The 16,276-nt window shown below is 46.2% G+C and overlaps 1 protein-coding gene across 3 annotated transcripts; it reads right to left on the bottom strand.

The window, feature by feature from the left end:
- Positions 1-6,822: 6,822 nt before the first annotated feature.
- On the bottom strand, positions 6,823-13,785 carry PENK (proenkephalin). Of its 3 annotated transcripts, XM_045006650.1 has the most exons (4): positions 13,683-13,701; positions 13,484-13,610; positions 12,581-12,721; positions 6,823-7,733 (listed from the first exon to the last, which is right to left on the bottom strand). In XM_045006650.1, exons 3-4 carry the CDS (start codon positions 12,716-12,718, stop codon positions 7,065-7,067), a joined length of 807 nt encoding a protein of 268 aa, XP_044862585.1. In that variant the 5' UTR covers positions 12,719-12,721; positions 13,484-13,610; positions 13,683-13,701; the 3' UTR covers positions 6,823-7,064. The 3 variants fall into 3 exon arrangements, with proteins under 3 accessions (XP_044862585.1, XP_044862586.1, XP_044862587.1); XM_045006651.1 differs by having other exon boundaries at positions 13,488-13,785; XM_045006652.1 differs by lacking the exon at positions 13,484-13,610 and having other exon boundaries at positions 13,683-13,779.
- Positions 13,786-16,276: the final 2,491 nt, after the last annotated feature.

The following is a 16,276-nucleotide window of genomic DNA, read 5'->3' as shown; positions in this document are numbered from 1 at the left end:
TGAAATACTATTTTTGCACCCAGGGTGACAGCTTCTTCTTCAAAATTGTCTTGCAATCCATTTCCACAAAGACATTTTGATTTGCTCCAGACTCCCATCTCCTCTCTTGTTCACTATGTTTCAATAAAACAATAGAGCTTTTTCCACATTATATCACAATTGCTATTTTAGGAGCATATAGTGGGGAAAAAATAAGATACCGCTGATCAAAATAAAGAAGATCCCCATCTTCATCTTCCAACTCAAAAACCCTATCCTCAACCCCTGCTTTGACCCCGGATTAAAATAAATCAATTACAGTAAATCCTGCCTGTTGATTTGCCTGCTGGACTGACGCACTCAGAGCTGACTTCAACTGAACTGTCCATTGCCGAGCATCTTAGGGGTATGTCTACACTATGAAATTAGGTCGAATTTATAGAAGTCAATTTTTTAGAAATGGATTTTATACAGTCGATTGTGTGTGTCCCCACTTAAGACCATTAACTCGGTGGAGTGTGTCCACAGCACCGAGGCTAGCGTCGACTTTTAGAGCATTGCACTGTGGGTAGCTGTCAGGGCCGGCTCCAGGCCCCAGCACGCCAGGCGCGTGCTTGGGGTGGCATGCCACGGGGGGCTCTCCGCCAGTCGGCGGGAGGGCGGCAGTCGGCTCCGGTGGACCTCCCGCAGGCGTGCCTGCAGAGGGTCCGCTGGTCCCGCAGCTCCGGTGGACCTCCCACAGGCACGCCTGCGGATGCTCCACCGGAGCCGCGGGACCAGCGGACCCTCCGCAGGCACGTCTGCAGGAGGTCCACTGGAGCCACGGGACCGGCGACCGCCAGAGCGCCCCCCGCGGAGTGCCGCCGTGCTTGGGGCAGCGAAATTGCTAGAGCCACCCCTGGTAGCTATCCCACAGTTCCCATAGTCTCAACCACCCATGAATTCTGGGTTGGGCTCCCAATGCCTGATGGGGCAAAAACTTTGTTGTGGGTGGTTCTAGGTACATGTCGTCAGTCCCCTTCTCCCCCCTCCCCCGTGAAAGCAATGGCAGACGATTGTTTTGCACCTTTTTTCCGGGGTCCCATCCACTGGACCCACTCAGCCCTTTGCCTGCCTGGCTGATTGGAACCCCAGTCAGGCAGTGGGCTGAGCGGGTCGGCAGACGGAGCCCCAGACCAGCAGCATGGTGAGTGGCTCAGCCCACTGCCGGTCTGAGGCTCAGTCTGCCGGCTCCTGCCAGCCAGGGTCCCGCTCAGCTGGCAGACCTCAGTGAGGTCAATCAGGGGTGCCTGGACTGACATGGCTATCCTCCTCTTAGAGCACTGAATGGGAGTGACTCCAAGTCATTCTCTTCTTTAAGTTTTGTCTCATGGGGATTCAGTCCTGCCTGGAATATCATGCGAGCTGGAGGCTTCTGCCTCAGGCTGCTCTCCCAGCCAGCAGCACTGCCCCTTGCTCCCATGGCTCATGAATCCTGGACAGTAGTAAGGGGCAGTTCAACTTGTGGAATGACAAATCCAGAACAAAGGATTGCACTCTATGGGCCACGTTAAGATTATTTCAGAGTCCTAGGGTACGTCTACACTACGGGATTATTCCGAATTTACATAAACCGGTTTAGCAAAACAGATTGTATAAAATCGAGTGCGCGCGGCCACACTAAACACATTAAATCGGTGGTGTGCGTCCATGGTCCGAGGCTAACGTCGATTTCTGGAGCGTTGCACTATGGGTAGCTATTCCGTAGCTATCCCATAGTTCCCGCAGCCTCCCCCGCCCCTTGGAATTTCCGGGTTGAGATCCCAGTGCCTGATGGGGCAAAAATCATTGTCGCGGGTGGTTCTGGGTAAATGTCGTCAGTCACTCCTTCCTCTGGGAAAGCAACGGCAGACAAGCATTTCGCGCCTTTGTTCCCTGGATTGCCCTGCCAGATGCCATAGCATGGCAATCATGGAGCCTGTTTTGCCTTTTGTGACTGTCACCGTATGTGTACTAGATGCCGCTGACAGAGGCGATTCAGCAGCGCTACACAGCAGCATGCTTTTGCTTTTGCTTGACAGCAGAGATGGTTACCAGCCATATTGCACCATCTACCATACCATAAATTGGTAATAAGATGATCATGGCTACCAGTCCTTTTGCACTGCACTATTTGCTGCTGTCATAAGTGCCCCTGGCTAAGATCAGCCAGGGGCACAAAAACCAAAATTGGGAATGACTTCCTGAGTCAATCCCTCCTTTTTGGTATCTAAAAAATAGAATCAGTCCTGCCTAGAATATGGGCAAGTGTACTAGAGAACCAGTGTATCATAGAACCAGAGAGCACAGCTGCTCTGTGTCAGATCCTGCAGAAATTATGAGCTGTATGCTATTCACAGGGGGTTGCTCCTGCAACAACCCCACCTGTTGATTCCGTTCTTCCCCCAGCCTTCCTGGGCTACCGTAGCATTGTCCCCCCACTTGTGTAATGACACAGTGACTTGTTAGTGAGAAATGAGTGGAAGGCAGCCTCCAGCTGCTATCATAGTCCAGACAGGACATTAAGCAGTGTGTAGGAGAGGAGCCCAGCATCCCGCTGCTAGTCCAGGGGCAATTGAATCTTTTCTTTACACATGAAGGGTGGGGGCTGATGGAGCTCAGCCCCCTGTTGCTATGATGAAGACGGTTACCAGCCATACTGCACCATCTACCAGGAAAAATTAGGGGCAGGCGCCCTTGATTGACCTCACTGATGGTAGTCGGCATGGTTACCAGTCCTTTTGCACTGCACCATAAGGCTGATGATGAGGACGGTTACCAGCCATATTGCACCATCAGCCACCATGGTGGGGGGGAGTGAGGATGTTGATGTTGAGTGCTGCAGCATCGCATCTATCTGCAGCATTCAGTAAAGATAGGGTGACATGTAAAAGAGTCAAGAGAGGATTGTTTTCCCTTTCACTTCTGGAGGCGGGTGGGGGGGTGCGTAAATTGCCGAGCTATGCCCTGACCCACCGCGGACACTGTGTTTGACCCTAGAAGCATTTGGAGCTCAGCCAAGAATGCAAATGCTTTTCGGAGACTGCAGGAACTGTGGGATAGCTTGAGTCCTCCAGTCCATGAGCGTCCATTTGATTCTTTGGCTTTCCGTTACGCTTGTCACGCAGCAGTGCGCTGAGTCCCTGCTATGGCGTCTGTCTGGAGATTTTTTAAAAATGATTTAGAATTTCGTCTTCTGTAACGGAGCACTGATAGAACAGATTTGCCTGCCCTTACAGCAATCACATCCGCATGGTCCATGCTGGAGCTCTTTCTTTATTTTGATTTTTAACTGCATCGCCACACATGCTGATCGGAGCTCCACGCTGGGCAAACAGGAAATATTCAAAAGTTCGTGGGGCTTTTCCTGTCTACCTGGCCACTGCATCCGAGTTCAGATTGTTGTCCAGAGCGGTCGGTGGTGCACTGTGGGATACCACCCGGAGGCCAATACCGTCGATCTGCAGCCACACTAACCCTAATTCGATATTGTAATTCCGATACTAGCGCTACTCCTCTCGTTAGGGAGGAGTTCAGAAACCGGTTTAAAGAGCCCTTTATATCGATATAAAGGGCCTCTCAGTGTGGACGGATGTGGCGTTAAATCGGGTTTACGCTCCTAAAACCGGTTTAAACGCTTAGTGTAGACCAGGCCCTAGATAGCATTAGTCCCTATAAAAGGCTTCATGAAAATGTTTCCCCGCCCCTAACAAAAATGTTAATTTATCAGAGCAGCTGAAAGGGCAAGGAACCCGGGACTATAACTGAGAGAGAGCTTCCATATTATTTAACTCATAATTGATATAATTCTAAGTAAAATTTCACAGTGCGGTCTGTTCTAAGACTAAAAATGCAGGAGGAGAATCGGAAAAAGGAACAGTGACCTGTTTCCGCCTGGTTTCAAACTGGTGACATTTTGTGTGTTAGGTGAACGTGATCACTACTACACTACGGGGCTTCTCTTTTTTTTGTCACAGACTTTGCTGAATGCACAGGAATGATTTCTCTAGCTACAGAAGCTACCTAATGCAATGTCTATATCTATGGCCTTCCTGCTCACAAAGTGGTCATGCCCCCGCCCAAGGCTGACACTGCGACCTGGCTTGGGCAGGATCACTAGCGAGGCATGATACTTTTGCCGTTAAGCAAACACAGCAATTCTTTCCTGGCCTTTGCCACTGAATGCCTCCTGCATTACACTGTGCCTATCAGTGTGGGAGGACTGCATGAGCTTGGAAAACATGTCATCACAAGTGCATTTTTTTCGCCTTTTAGTCTGCGATAACTTCAGGGATGGAGATGATGGGGGAACGTAGAAACATGGTCACCTGTGCTGCTGAGTTCACCACGCTGGTGAAACAGGAAATGAAATTCAAAAGTTCCCGGGGCTTTTCCTGTGTACCTGGCTAGTGCATCTGAGTTCAAAGTGCTGTCCAGAGTGGTCACAATAGAGCACTCTGGGATAGCTTCTGGAGGCCAATACCGTCAAATTGCGTCCACACTACCCTAAATTTGACTCTGTGATGTCGATTCAGCGCTAATCCCTTCGTCAGGAGGAGTAAAGAAATCGATTTTAAGAGCACTTTAAGTAGAAAAAAATGTCTTTGTCATGTGGGCGGGTGCAGGATTGTAATGCTGCTAAATTCGACCTAAACTCATAGTGTAGACCAGGGCTGAGACTAGTTTTGAATCAGGTAGGGGGCCCTGAAGCTGCACAGAACTGAAACTAATGGAAAAAGCACTAAGAAACTGCAAGCACAACAGAAGACATGAAAAAGAAGCAATTCTTATGTGGCATCTTTCTAAACTGAGTTATGAAGGAAAGCTGATCCGCAGACACTCCAGAAGGGTTTAAATTGTGGTGGTGTTGGTGAGGGCAATGACAGCCAGACAGTTCCACTATTCCTCCTGGCCAGCCAGTTAGAGGCAGATAAATCCCTCTTCTCTCCTGCAGGTGCATTCCAAGTTGTAGCAGAAACCAGGAGAGGGGCTAGTCCCTCTTCCCATTTTCTGGATGCTGGCCACCCCCCTGCTAATCAGACCAAACTTCCTTCAGCTGAGATGGGCAGGGGCACTAGTTCACATCTTTCTAAATTGAGCATCACCTGTTGTCTAACAGAAATAGAAAGACAGGTGCCCTGCTTTCCTCTGCAGTAAAATAACTGCCTTGTAGTTTATCAGCCCTGCCACTGGATCATCACCTCATTTAGCCATCCCATTTATCCTCTAAGAACTAAGCCCAGGATCTTCAGCCTAGAACTAGGCTCTTAAATCCATATTTGGGTTTCTAAATAAGAAGCCTGATTTTCAAAGACGCGTAGTGCTCAGCAGCTGCATGGGCTTCTAGTGAAAGGGGACACAGGCTGATAAATTTCCATCTTTGTGCACAAGTATCACTGTTCAAAACTGAAACTGACCTCACTAGCACTGCTGTGCACTCAGTACCACTGAAACCAATCCCCACCTATTCAGGCATGTAAATGTACATTTAGGAGCCTAACTTTGGTTATCTATTATTGAAAATCATGGCACTATGTTTTATTTGCTTTTGAACTATTGTGCACACCTATGGCACTAATTATTAGTAATACAATGTGTAGGTGGAGGTGCTCTGTGGGAGGTACCCAGTGACTAAATGTGTAGGAACAGAGTGTGGAAGCAGGCACTTTGGGAAGCTTCTGGGCAAATTATGTATTGCTGCTCCTCGTGGCAAAGAGACCAATGTCAATGAGTTCCTAAGCGAGCTGCGCTGCTTGGGAGCCCTGGAAAACTGGGGGAGGGGCTAACTGAGGTTGGTATGGATGCCAGACGATCTGCAGTGTTGGAACTGGGATTTCCCATACAATCACATCTTCTCTGGGCCATAAACCCGGGCCCAAACACAAGGGGCTAAGCTCCTTAGCTGCTGTAAACCAATATAGCTTCACTGATTTCAACAGAGCCAAGTCAACATACATTATCTGAGGATAAGCCCCAAAGCTGCTCCCCAAAGAACCCGCTGTCAGACACTCTGAAAGGTCAAAATTGTGGAGTTTTCCTTTCAGTTTTTCCTTCTTCTGTGCACTTTCCTGTGGAAGGAAAACTTTGACCCTGAAAAGCCAGTTGCACAAACCTATATTGGATTAGTGTAAAAAATATGTCCAAAGAAACATGACATTAGAACTAACTCCCTGGTATGCCAGGAAAGTTGAAGAAATGTTGTTAATATTTTAAAATGTGCTCGTATATTTTTTTGCTGCCTACTAGCTAAACGTAGTGGATAGTAATAGTAATTTTAGTCCTTTTAAAAATTTTATTCTACTATAAATAGAGGGATAGCTCAGTGGTTTGAGCATTGGCCTGCTAAACCCAGGGTTGTGAGCCCAATCCTTGTGGGGGGGCACTTAGGGATCTGGGGCAAAAATCAGTACTTGGTCCTGCTAGTGAAGGCAGGGGGCTGGATTTGATGACCTTTCAAGGTCCCTTTCAGTTCTAGGAGATAGGTATAGCTCCAATTTTTTTTTTTTTACTAAATTGCAAAAATGAGAGGAGAGATTTGACCCATTTTAGGATATATTTGGTGTTTTAACTTTGTAAGAAACCTAGGAAGCAAAGATACAAATTAATCCAATTTCAATTCCTGCTGTAGTGTGAAAAGAAGGAATTGTGTGATTACAAAGAGCTGGTGATTTAAATTATAAGCTTTGGTTATTCAGCGCTGAATGAATTTGACAAAGTGGTTGATTAAATGCACTAGTAGGAAATAACAGACACTTCAAAATCCATTATGCATTAGGATGAAGAATTTATTGTATATACAATTAAGCAATTCTACTGTAGATGTGCGGTAGTGTTTAAAGAAAAGGGATAAGGTAACCAAAATAGTTTTAGCATGAAAACTACAATATAGACTTAAATCTGACTAAAACAGAAGTTATTGACTTAAAAGAACACAGAACCTGAAACAACAGATTGCATCATTAACTAGGACAGTAAAAAACTGTACAGTACAAGCAACACATTACAATAAATTATGACCAATGAGGCAGTGTCTCTCATTTGGGACAAAAGGGATAAAGGGGAGGGTATTAAAATCTCATAAATCCACCATATCTCTTTTCCATCTCTGGAACCTCTTTGGAATAACTTTCCCCATCTTCATCTGAAGGGAGAAAAGAATCAGTGAAGCGTTTAAGAAATCCACCATAACGTTTCTGGTAGTCCAGCCACCATTCTGGCCTCCCTACTCTTCTCATAAAGCCACCGTATCTCTTTTGCAGCTCTTTGGCTTCATCTTCCAGTTCTGGACTACGCTTGAAGCTTCTCATGAAGCCTCCATATCTTTTGCTGACCTCCCCATCATTATCATTTATCTGTCGGTAATGTGAGGCTTCAGTGTTGGCCCCTGTTCCCAGAAGCTCCTTCAGCAGATCAGAGGAATTAGCCAGGGCATCATCATTGGAGTCTTTCTTCATAAACCCTCCATACCTCTTAGTAAGGATCTCACCTCCATTTGCTTCCTCCTCCGGTTCTACATGATAAAGCTCGTCCATTTTCTTCATGAAGCCACCATACCTTTTCATGAAGCCGCCATACTTCTTTGCTAGCAAATGGTTCTCATCCTGTTCTTTCTTGTTGTCCCCTGGAGCACTGTTGCCTTCCTCGGAAAGATCCAGTTTAGTCAATTGCACAAGCTCCTTGCAGGTTTCCCAGGCTTTGGCAGAAGGCAGTTTTCCTTCACATTCTAGTGTGCATGCCTGAAAAATTGATGGGATTTACTAAGAATGATTTAAAAGAAACAGACATTCTGATGTCATCTTGTCTTTTTATTTTTTGTTAAAGGCACAAGTCAATCTCTAGGTCAGTGATACTCAGACCTCACTGGTTCAGGAGCCAAACTAGTCATCAACATTACCCAAAAGACCCACAGTAGTGTGAATTCATTGTTTCATTTACTATAGTACTAGATATTAATATTTAAACAATATGTCAGGGGAAATATTTATGTTTTATACATATTATTCTCACAGCAAAAATGGCTGACCAAGTATTATTATTTTATCAGCTACAATTGGTTGTAAACATAATAAAAGCATCCCAGTTAGTTAATAATTAAGTCACAGTGTTTTAATATCATGTGCCACAAAGAGCCACAGGAGACACATTAAAGAGCCACTTGCAACTCAGGATTCTCAGTCTGAGTATCACTGCTCTAGATACTCATTGGCTGGAAGGAACTTCCCTCATGGACATCTTATTCCATAATTTTTCATTATGCCATTTCTTGTGCCTTCCCCTCAAGCAACTGGTTTGGTACTGGTCACTGTCAGAGGATACTGGACCACTGGTCTGATCTGCTACAGCTATTCCTATGTTTCTAGTTTAAATAAAGACATCCATGTGCACACACACATGCCTCTCACAGAAGTCTGGAACAATTTATGAGCACTTCTAAGTAATATTCTATATCTAAATATACAATTTAGGGAGGTAAAAATGTCTCATCAAAAGGATTTTGACAAGGATTAAGTAAGATTAGGTAAAACTGAATAATCAGCAGTAATACTGAAATTATTTCACTTCAGAAAAGTCATTTCCACTCCACTAGCTCATAATTTGCAATAGGTGGAGCTCTGACAAATGATTAAATCATATAAAGGTATGATCTCATATGATCAGATTTTTGCAATTGTGAAATGCATTTATTATATTTGAAATGTTACATTTGTTTACATTATTAACCTTATTGTCCCATCATCATATTTAATAATAAATAAAAATAAATTATAATACTTAATTTACCCTTTTATAGTGCCTTCCATCTAAAGATTTCAGAAAGCTTTACAAATGTGAAAATAAGCCTCAAAACAGCTCTGTGTGGTAAGTAACTGACTACCTCACTACTTCTGTAGTTACCTGTGAGTTAAGTCCTAAGTGTGATAAATATATTAAGAAACATCATCTATCAACCTACTGTATATGCTGTAGCAAGATAGAAGATTTATGGTACAATTATTTCCATATTGGTGATTACTCTAGAGTTAAAGGTTCATCTCAAATTGAGTTTAAAGTAATTATGTTGTTAGCAACATTCTACTCCTAAACCATCACAATTTTTCTTTTTAACTGGCACTGCATGATGTCCATGTGAACATATTTGGGTTATTAAAATAATATGGTCTCAGTTGCAATCTGATTTGGAAATACAAAAAATCAAGAACCTCTTTTTTTGGTTAATGGATCAGTTTAAACAATCATTCTCCCCCTGAACAAACATACACCACACACTTGGTATATAATAATGGTTTGATTACTTCCTATGATGCTCATTATGATAAAAGTAATAGTGAACTCACTAGGTATTAATGTCTTTAGAAACGTTTATGTTTTAGAAACCAATAGTAAGTGAAATCTTGTATGATACTGTACTTTTTTTGTTTTGGTACATCAACTGATAAATGCTATTGCTGAATAGGATTTAACACTCCCTTAAATAGCTTTGCTGTACAAGAAAGATAGTTAAAGTTAACTTAGGCTTCCCAATTAACCTTGAGAATTCATTGAAATAGACGGACAGAATTTCATGTGGTCATATATGTCAACTGCATTCAGAATATTTTCTGTGTGTAACTGCTGTGGTTAAAGAGGTGCTATTGTTTCTGTTATAAACAAAAATGTTCAGTGATTTATAATTCAGGTAGATTAGGGCCCAAAATTCCTTGTGCACCAAAACAATCACAAACTTCCATTATTTTCAATGGGAGTGAGTACACAAACACTACAAAATCAAATCCTTGAGGCCAGAGTCTGCAAGGTGCTGCTGAATGTCTCTTGCCAGTACTCAGCACCCTATTCCCACCAACTCCTATGGGAATTGAGGACACCCAGCATTTGTCAGAATCAGACCCTTAAGTTCCACGCAAGGTGCCATTGTGACTATATTTTAAAATAACGCTAGTGGATTTTAACTGCAGAGGAAACGCTCAGTTTGGATTGTTTCTCATGCTTTAACAGGCTGTACTTTAAGAACAAATTGAATGTTGTAGCCCTACATTTTGCAGGCAGTGTCCTATGAGCGGACTAATGCTTCCCGATATCTGGGAGAAAAAAGCTCTTTTGAGGTATTGCTGCTCCTGTAGGACTTGATCCTTCTCCACTGGGAGCAGGCTCAGCCTCTTAGGACTGATCCTGCCAGGGGCTGAACTTTCTGCCGGGGATCTAGCAAAGCACCCAGTCTCACTGACTTCAAGAAGCATGTGAAGAGCTCCATTGAATTCAATGGGACTATTCACTACAACAGGCGTCAGCAGCCTTTCAGAAGCGGTGTGCCAAGTCTTCATTTATTCACTCTAATCTAAGGTTTCGTGTGCCAGTCATACATTTTAACGTTTTTAGAAGGTCTCTATAAGGCTCTAATATATAACTAAACTATTGTTGTATGTAAAGTAAATAAGGTTTTTAAAATCTTTAAGAAGCTTCATTTAAAATTAAATTAAAATGCAGAGCCCCGGACCAATGGCCAGGACCTGGGCAGTGTGAGTGCCACTGAAAATCAGCTTGCCATAGGTTGCCTACCCCTGCACGACAGCGTTAAAACTGTGCTTGGCCGGACCCTCAGCCAGAGCGCTGGGCAGCTCGCACCTCTCCCTGGTACCATCTTTCAACCGATAAGCTCCAATACCTAATACTAGGAGAAAGCTAAAATACAACAAAGCATCATGTCATCTTCTGCAGTCCTTCCCCTACGGAACTGCTGCAGTAAGAGTCTTAACTCGGCCGTTAACGTTTTTTTAAACCTAAACTTTTTTTTCCGTTTAAATGAATACTGTCAAACAAACAAACGAGTGAAAACTAGTTTCAGCTACTTCTTCTACCCCGAGTGTGTCTCTCAGCCATATTTGTGTTTGTTTACCTCCCTCCCAAATCACAGAAGAAGAAGAGATTTTTTCTCTCCATGCGGAGGACCCGCACCAACAACAGGGAGATCTGTATGACTGATTATGCAGGAGAACTATACACAGACCCACGCTATTAAGTATAGGATCCACTGCTGTCAAATGCACACATTAAATAAACTGGCAGACCGATAACTGTTCTCTAATCTCTCCCATCTATAGAATGTTAGGTGTTATCACAATGAGAAGTGAAAGTGTTTCAGGCAGAAATGTTTGCGTTCTAAACAGGAAACGGGAAATTGTGAATAAAAAAAGTCTATTGTAAATTTACATCGCGTCTGCAAACTTTTTAAACGCATGTATGTCGAGTGGAGATTTACCGTTCAAGCTATTACTTGGTAACTGAGACATGGAATAACAGAGTTAAATGAAATCTTTAAACTCCCGTGTCTATGGTGACGTGTTCTAGCAGTGTAATCACATAATAAGACTCCTATTCTGCAAAGCTATCCTCAAAGGACAAACAATTTTCGTTCTGATGGAAAGCACTTTATAATGGACGGGTTTCGAATTTGAAGACAAGAACAACGCAGTACCCTATACTGGAGAGTCTTCTATGCTAGAGGTTATTAGGGAACGGCTCAGAGCGAAACTACATAGCAGCTCAGGGTGAGACGTGCTCGTCTTGAGAGGATTCGAATACGGACTCTTTTGCCATTGGCTCAGTTCTATTCTGCTTTTACATCTCATTATTCGTTGCTGTCTCTCTTTTAAGATGTGATGGGTTTGTTCTGAACCAGGGACTTTGACCGGAATTCCTGCAGTGATTCCATTCTTCTCTAGGCTTCAATCTCTCTTAGTCCCACCGGGATCACCAAAAGGCTCCCGGGAACTTTTTTGCTCCCGGGGGGTTATCCTACGAATTCTCAAAATTAAACCTAGTGATCAGGGTACCTTTAGACTCACAGTTAAAAGGGTGATTTCTTTTAAGGGGAGAGGGAACTTGGTAGTTTTCAGAAGGGCCTGTTCCAATCTCTCCCCGAGCCCCCAAGATAGCTCCGGTGACATTTCTAGTCTATTTCACTCTAGCGGTGTGACATCAGACTTCCAATTAAAATGCTGCAATTTAATTTTTAAAGAAGATAACTGGTTACAGCAGCGCTGGTAGACTCGAGTTTAAATATCAGGGACCCCCGCCCCCGCTTATCTCCCCGGCACTGCACTTGGGGCTAGGTCCTGTCAAGGGCCCAGCGCCCTAGCTCCCCAAGGCTTCAGTGGAGGTCAAAGGCGCCGGCTACCTGCCACCAGTGCAGGCTGGGCCCCTGGGGGGAGGCATCGTTGCCTGCTCTGCTCTAAGGCCCGATCCTCCCCAGGCACCTTGGAGCACCCGCAAATGGACCTCAACAGTCAATTAGCTCAACTCAGTCGCTGGGGCCGGGCAGGAGTGTTGGGGAGCTCTCCAGGGTGCCGAACTGTCCGGCGCGGCCCGGGGAAGGACAGGGCAGAGCCGCAGAAAAGCCAGCCCGGACAGCGCCCGCGGCCGGAGGGTCTTCTTCCCCCACCACCCCCACAGCTAAGCTCCCGTCGCTAACTCTGCGTGAGAGGAGCCGGCTCCCGAGTCCCATGCGAGCCTCCGGGAGCAGCTGCTGTGCCTCTTGGGCGGCGAGTGGGGTCAGAGAGTTACTTGGGAACACATGGATCCCGCTTACCAGGGGGTTGATCTCTGCGTGGTGACCCAGCCGGTAGGAGCAGGAGGCGCAGTCCTTGCTGCAGTCCGCCTGCACTGTCCAGACAAGGCAGCTGCTGAGAGCCAAGAGCAAGCCGCAAAGTCTCACGAGCAACGCCATGGGCTGCGAAAAGAACAGATCAGAATTCAGCCTGGCACCAGCTTCCTCCCTGGCCCCTGGAGAACCGCCCCCAACCCCACAGCCACTCACACCTGTGCCCCTGCTTCCGCCAAGCCTCAGACACGGGCGCTGCAAACTATCCACCGGCAGCTGAACCCACCCCCCTGGTTAGGTACGGGACGCGGTGCGCAGCAAGTTGGAACTCTTTGCGCTCTCTGTTCCGCAGCGCCAGGCAGGGACAGCCCCCGGCTTGCCCCCTCCCCTTCCCTTCCCAGGGTCGCCAAGACCTCAGCGCCCCCCTCCCCGGCTGTTCTGCCGGTGTTACCAGAGCTGGATTTGTTCCTTTCTGCAAGCCCAGAGCCTGCACGGGAACGGGACCTAGCGCTGTATGCGAAGAACGAACTTAACGTGGTTAACAGAAATCAAATCAATTTCCCTCCAGATTAAAGCATTTCTCCCGCCACTCTCTTTCCCTGTCCTCAGTCATTATCCCGCCAAGCCGGACAGAGGCAATTCCCCGGAACAGCCAGGAAAGAGGTTAGATACCAGAACTACAGAGATAGTCGAAGGTAAAGCCTTGGAGCGATTGCCTGGCAGGAGTTTGCACGCACACAGCCTCCGAACAACAAAGCAGTAGCCTATGGAAACTAGACAGACAGCAAAGCTGATACAGAAATAAAACTCAGCCAAGCCACGGCAAGCAACCTTACTAGACGCCTCGCCCCAGCCCCAGCCTAGTGCCGGTCCTTAGAGCAATTCACTCACATACAGGCTGCTTCCTTGGGAGCCCGCAGAAGCTCCTCGGGAGTGAGCTGTAGCTTGCTGGAGCCTCTTGGTTTGAGCCCCTTGTATTTATAGAAGGGCTAAGCCAATTTGTGCCTCTGGAGAAGCTCTAGAAGGAAAAAAAATACAGGAGAAAAGTAATAGCCCGCAGTTACTGAGCAGCAGCTTCAGTAAATCTTACAGGAGCGAGGAGGCAGGGGGAGAAAGTGCCCAGTTGGAGCTGCGGTCTCCTGCCCCCCCGCACTGGCTGGCTCGGTCTGTTTGCAGGGCTGCGGAGCTCTTCACCAAAGTCAGGGCTCTGGGAAGCGGATGGAGCCACTTTATAATTAGTCAAAAAGGGAAAAGCGAAGCCTCCCCCAATCGCCTGCGGGCTCCATCTGACGCAGGACCTACGAAATCCCACTCAGGCCCCCTTATTAGCGATTCTGCCTGGGAAGGGGATGAGCCAGGCAGGGAAGTCAGCGAGCACGTTTTCTGTGCCCCCCCCCCTCCGCGGGTGGCTGGGGACAGCTGGGGGCAGAGGGCGGGGGAGGCCGGGCTCCAGGAAATGGCCTTGGCCTTTTACAGCACCCACCTGCCTTTCGGGAGCTCTCCCGCCGAGCGGAGACAAGTGACTGGGTCTGGGGGGATTTGTGGGCCCCAGGCGTGAGCGACCCCCGCCGCTTGGTCTGACTGTGTGAGTGACAAGAGGAGCCCACCGGCAAGGGGCAAGCTGGACCCCCGCCCCTCTTTGGTCCACGTGCTCCATCCAGCCTTGCCGGGGAGAGCCCTGCCCCACTGGCTAAGCCACGTTTCTCTAGGTCACAGCACTAGGGCTCGGGAAACTGCTGCAGTGAACTGCAGCACAGAGCGCAATGGGGACTGATCCCCCTCCCCACTGGTCCTCCCCTTTGATCTTCCTTAACATCTGGCACCGCTAGACAATTCCACCCATGGAAGCTGCAAATCTCTCACCCTCCAATGCTGGGGAAGAGAAGCCAGCGTGTAAAGCTCCATCAAACCCCACTGGAAAGAAGAAAATGCTCCAGAGGACAAAGCCGCAGGGTGAAGGAGGTCTGTCACTAAAGACGGGGGGGGAGGGGTGGGGGAAGGGATATTTTATCCCACCAGTGGTTCAGCTGCCTCTTGCTTTTTGGCCTGGGCTTTTCCCATCTCTCTAACCTGTTTGACTCTACGTAAGAACATAAGAACAATCATACTGGGTCAGATCAAAGGTCCATCTAGCCCAGTATCCTGTCTTCCAACAGTGGTGAATACCAGGTGCCCCAGAGGGAATGAACAGAACAGGTAATCAGCAAGTGATCCATCCCTGCTGTTGCCCACACCTCTAGGTGAGGTTTGCTCGCTAGAGGGCGCCCAGCTCCTGCAAAGGCTGGAGGAGCACCCAGGCTTGTGAGAGGGGTCTGCGCTGTAAGCTTTTGTGCACACTGGCCATGTGAAAATGAGCCCAATGCTCACCCACAACCAATGGGGATCGTAAGATTGGCCATACTGGGTCAGGCCAATGGCTTCCGACAGTGGCCAGTGCCAAATGCTTCAGAGAGAATGACCAGAATAGGGTAATTATCAAGTGATCCACCCTGTCCAGCCCCAGAATCTCATAGTCAGAGGTTTAACATATTTCTCTAGTGTTATAAACCTCCTGGCAACGTTTGTAAGACCCAGAAACCACTCTCTCCTGGACCTAGCGTGGTCCCTGGGTAAACTGTGATTTTAAGGAAAGCTGCCCAAGCTTTCAAGTTGCATGTCTCCCTACCCTATTTGACTGATTTTTCTTCTCTAACTGATGGATATTTGGCCCATGGACCCAAAAACCATGATAACATTTCAGGAGTAAGGCGCAATCAAAAACTGACCACACCTCACAGACTGAGTTGCTTCAGGAAGGTTTTACAGTTTATTCTGGTCCTGTCAGTTTCAGGACAGCTAATATCCCTCCCCAAGACCTCTCCTGATTGCATGTGAAAACACAAGTGGGTTCTCACAGGGAATTAAAAGAACTGAAATGGATATGTTGCTTTAAAGTTTCTATTCACAAAGAATGACTATGATCTGTAGCATGTGGGGCATTAAAACTACCAATTTCTACTGTAACCCAGGAGTGAGATTTTCAGTTTATCAAGGCACATCATAAAGTGTGAATGTACAGAGTTCCCTCTATTTCTGCTTTATCTTCTACCAGATTAAATATATTGGACCAGAGCTGTATTCACAATTAATTTGGCTTCACTGTCTGGGTACACATCACACAGCTTTATGAAATTGCCACTACCAATGAAGTCTGAAGACACTGCCGTAGCCAGGGGGCTGCATGAGTTTGGATCAGTTGTTGGATGCTTTTTGTTAATATGATGTGGGCTTCAAACACAGGACACTAAACATCAGCGGCAAATGGATCTTGTCCTTATCCCATCTCTTGCTCTGCATCACCTTTGGAATGTTCTGAGTTTAAGCTTTTGAAGAAAGTCAGAAAAATCTCTCATGTCCATAATTCCCTCTCCTCCCCCATGGAAACTAAAGGTTTTGTATGTTAATAGCAATTATTATTGTAACAAAGCAACAGCAATTACACCTCACATCTCTTTGTATAATGACACATTGAAATTATTACAGCTTTTTAAAAAAGCATGCCACAGCTGCCTTACATAAGTGCCAATAATTTCTTTGTTAAAAGTGCTGTATTACTTTTGTTTTTATTGCTTGGTTTTGTTGATATTTTGTCTTTGGAGAAAAAAACATTTAAAGCCAAACATGGCTATAAAATATACAGCAGTC

This window comes from Mauremys mutica, chromosome 2 (genome assembly GCF_020497125.1).
Source record: "Mauremys mutica isolate MM-2020 ecotype Southern chromosome 2, ASM2049712v1, whole genome shotgun sequence".
NCBI classification, from domain to species: Eukaryota; Metazoa; Chordata; order Testudines; family Geoemydidae; genus Mauremys; species Mauremys mutica.
This window is presented reverse-complemented; position numbering and strand designations above follow the sequence as displayed.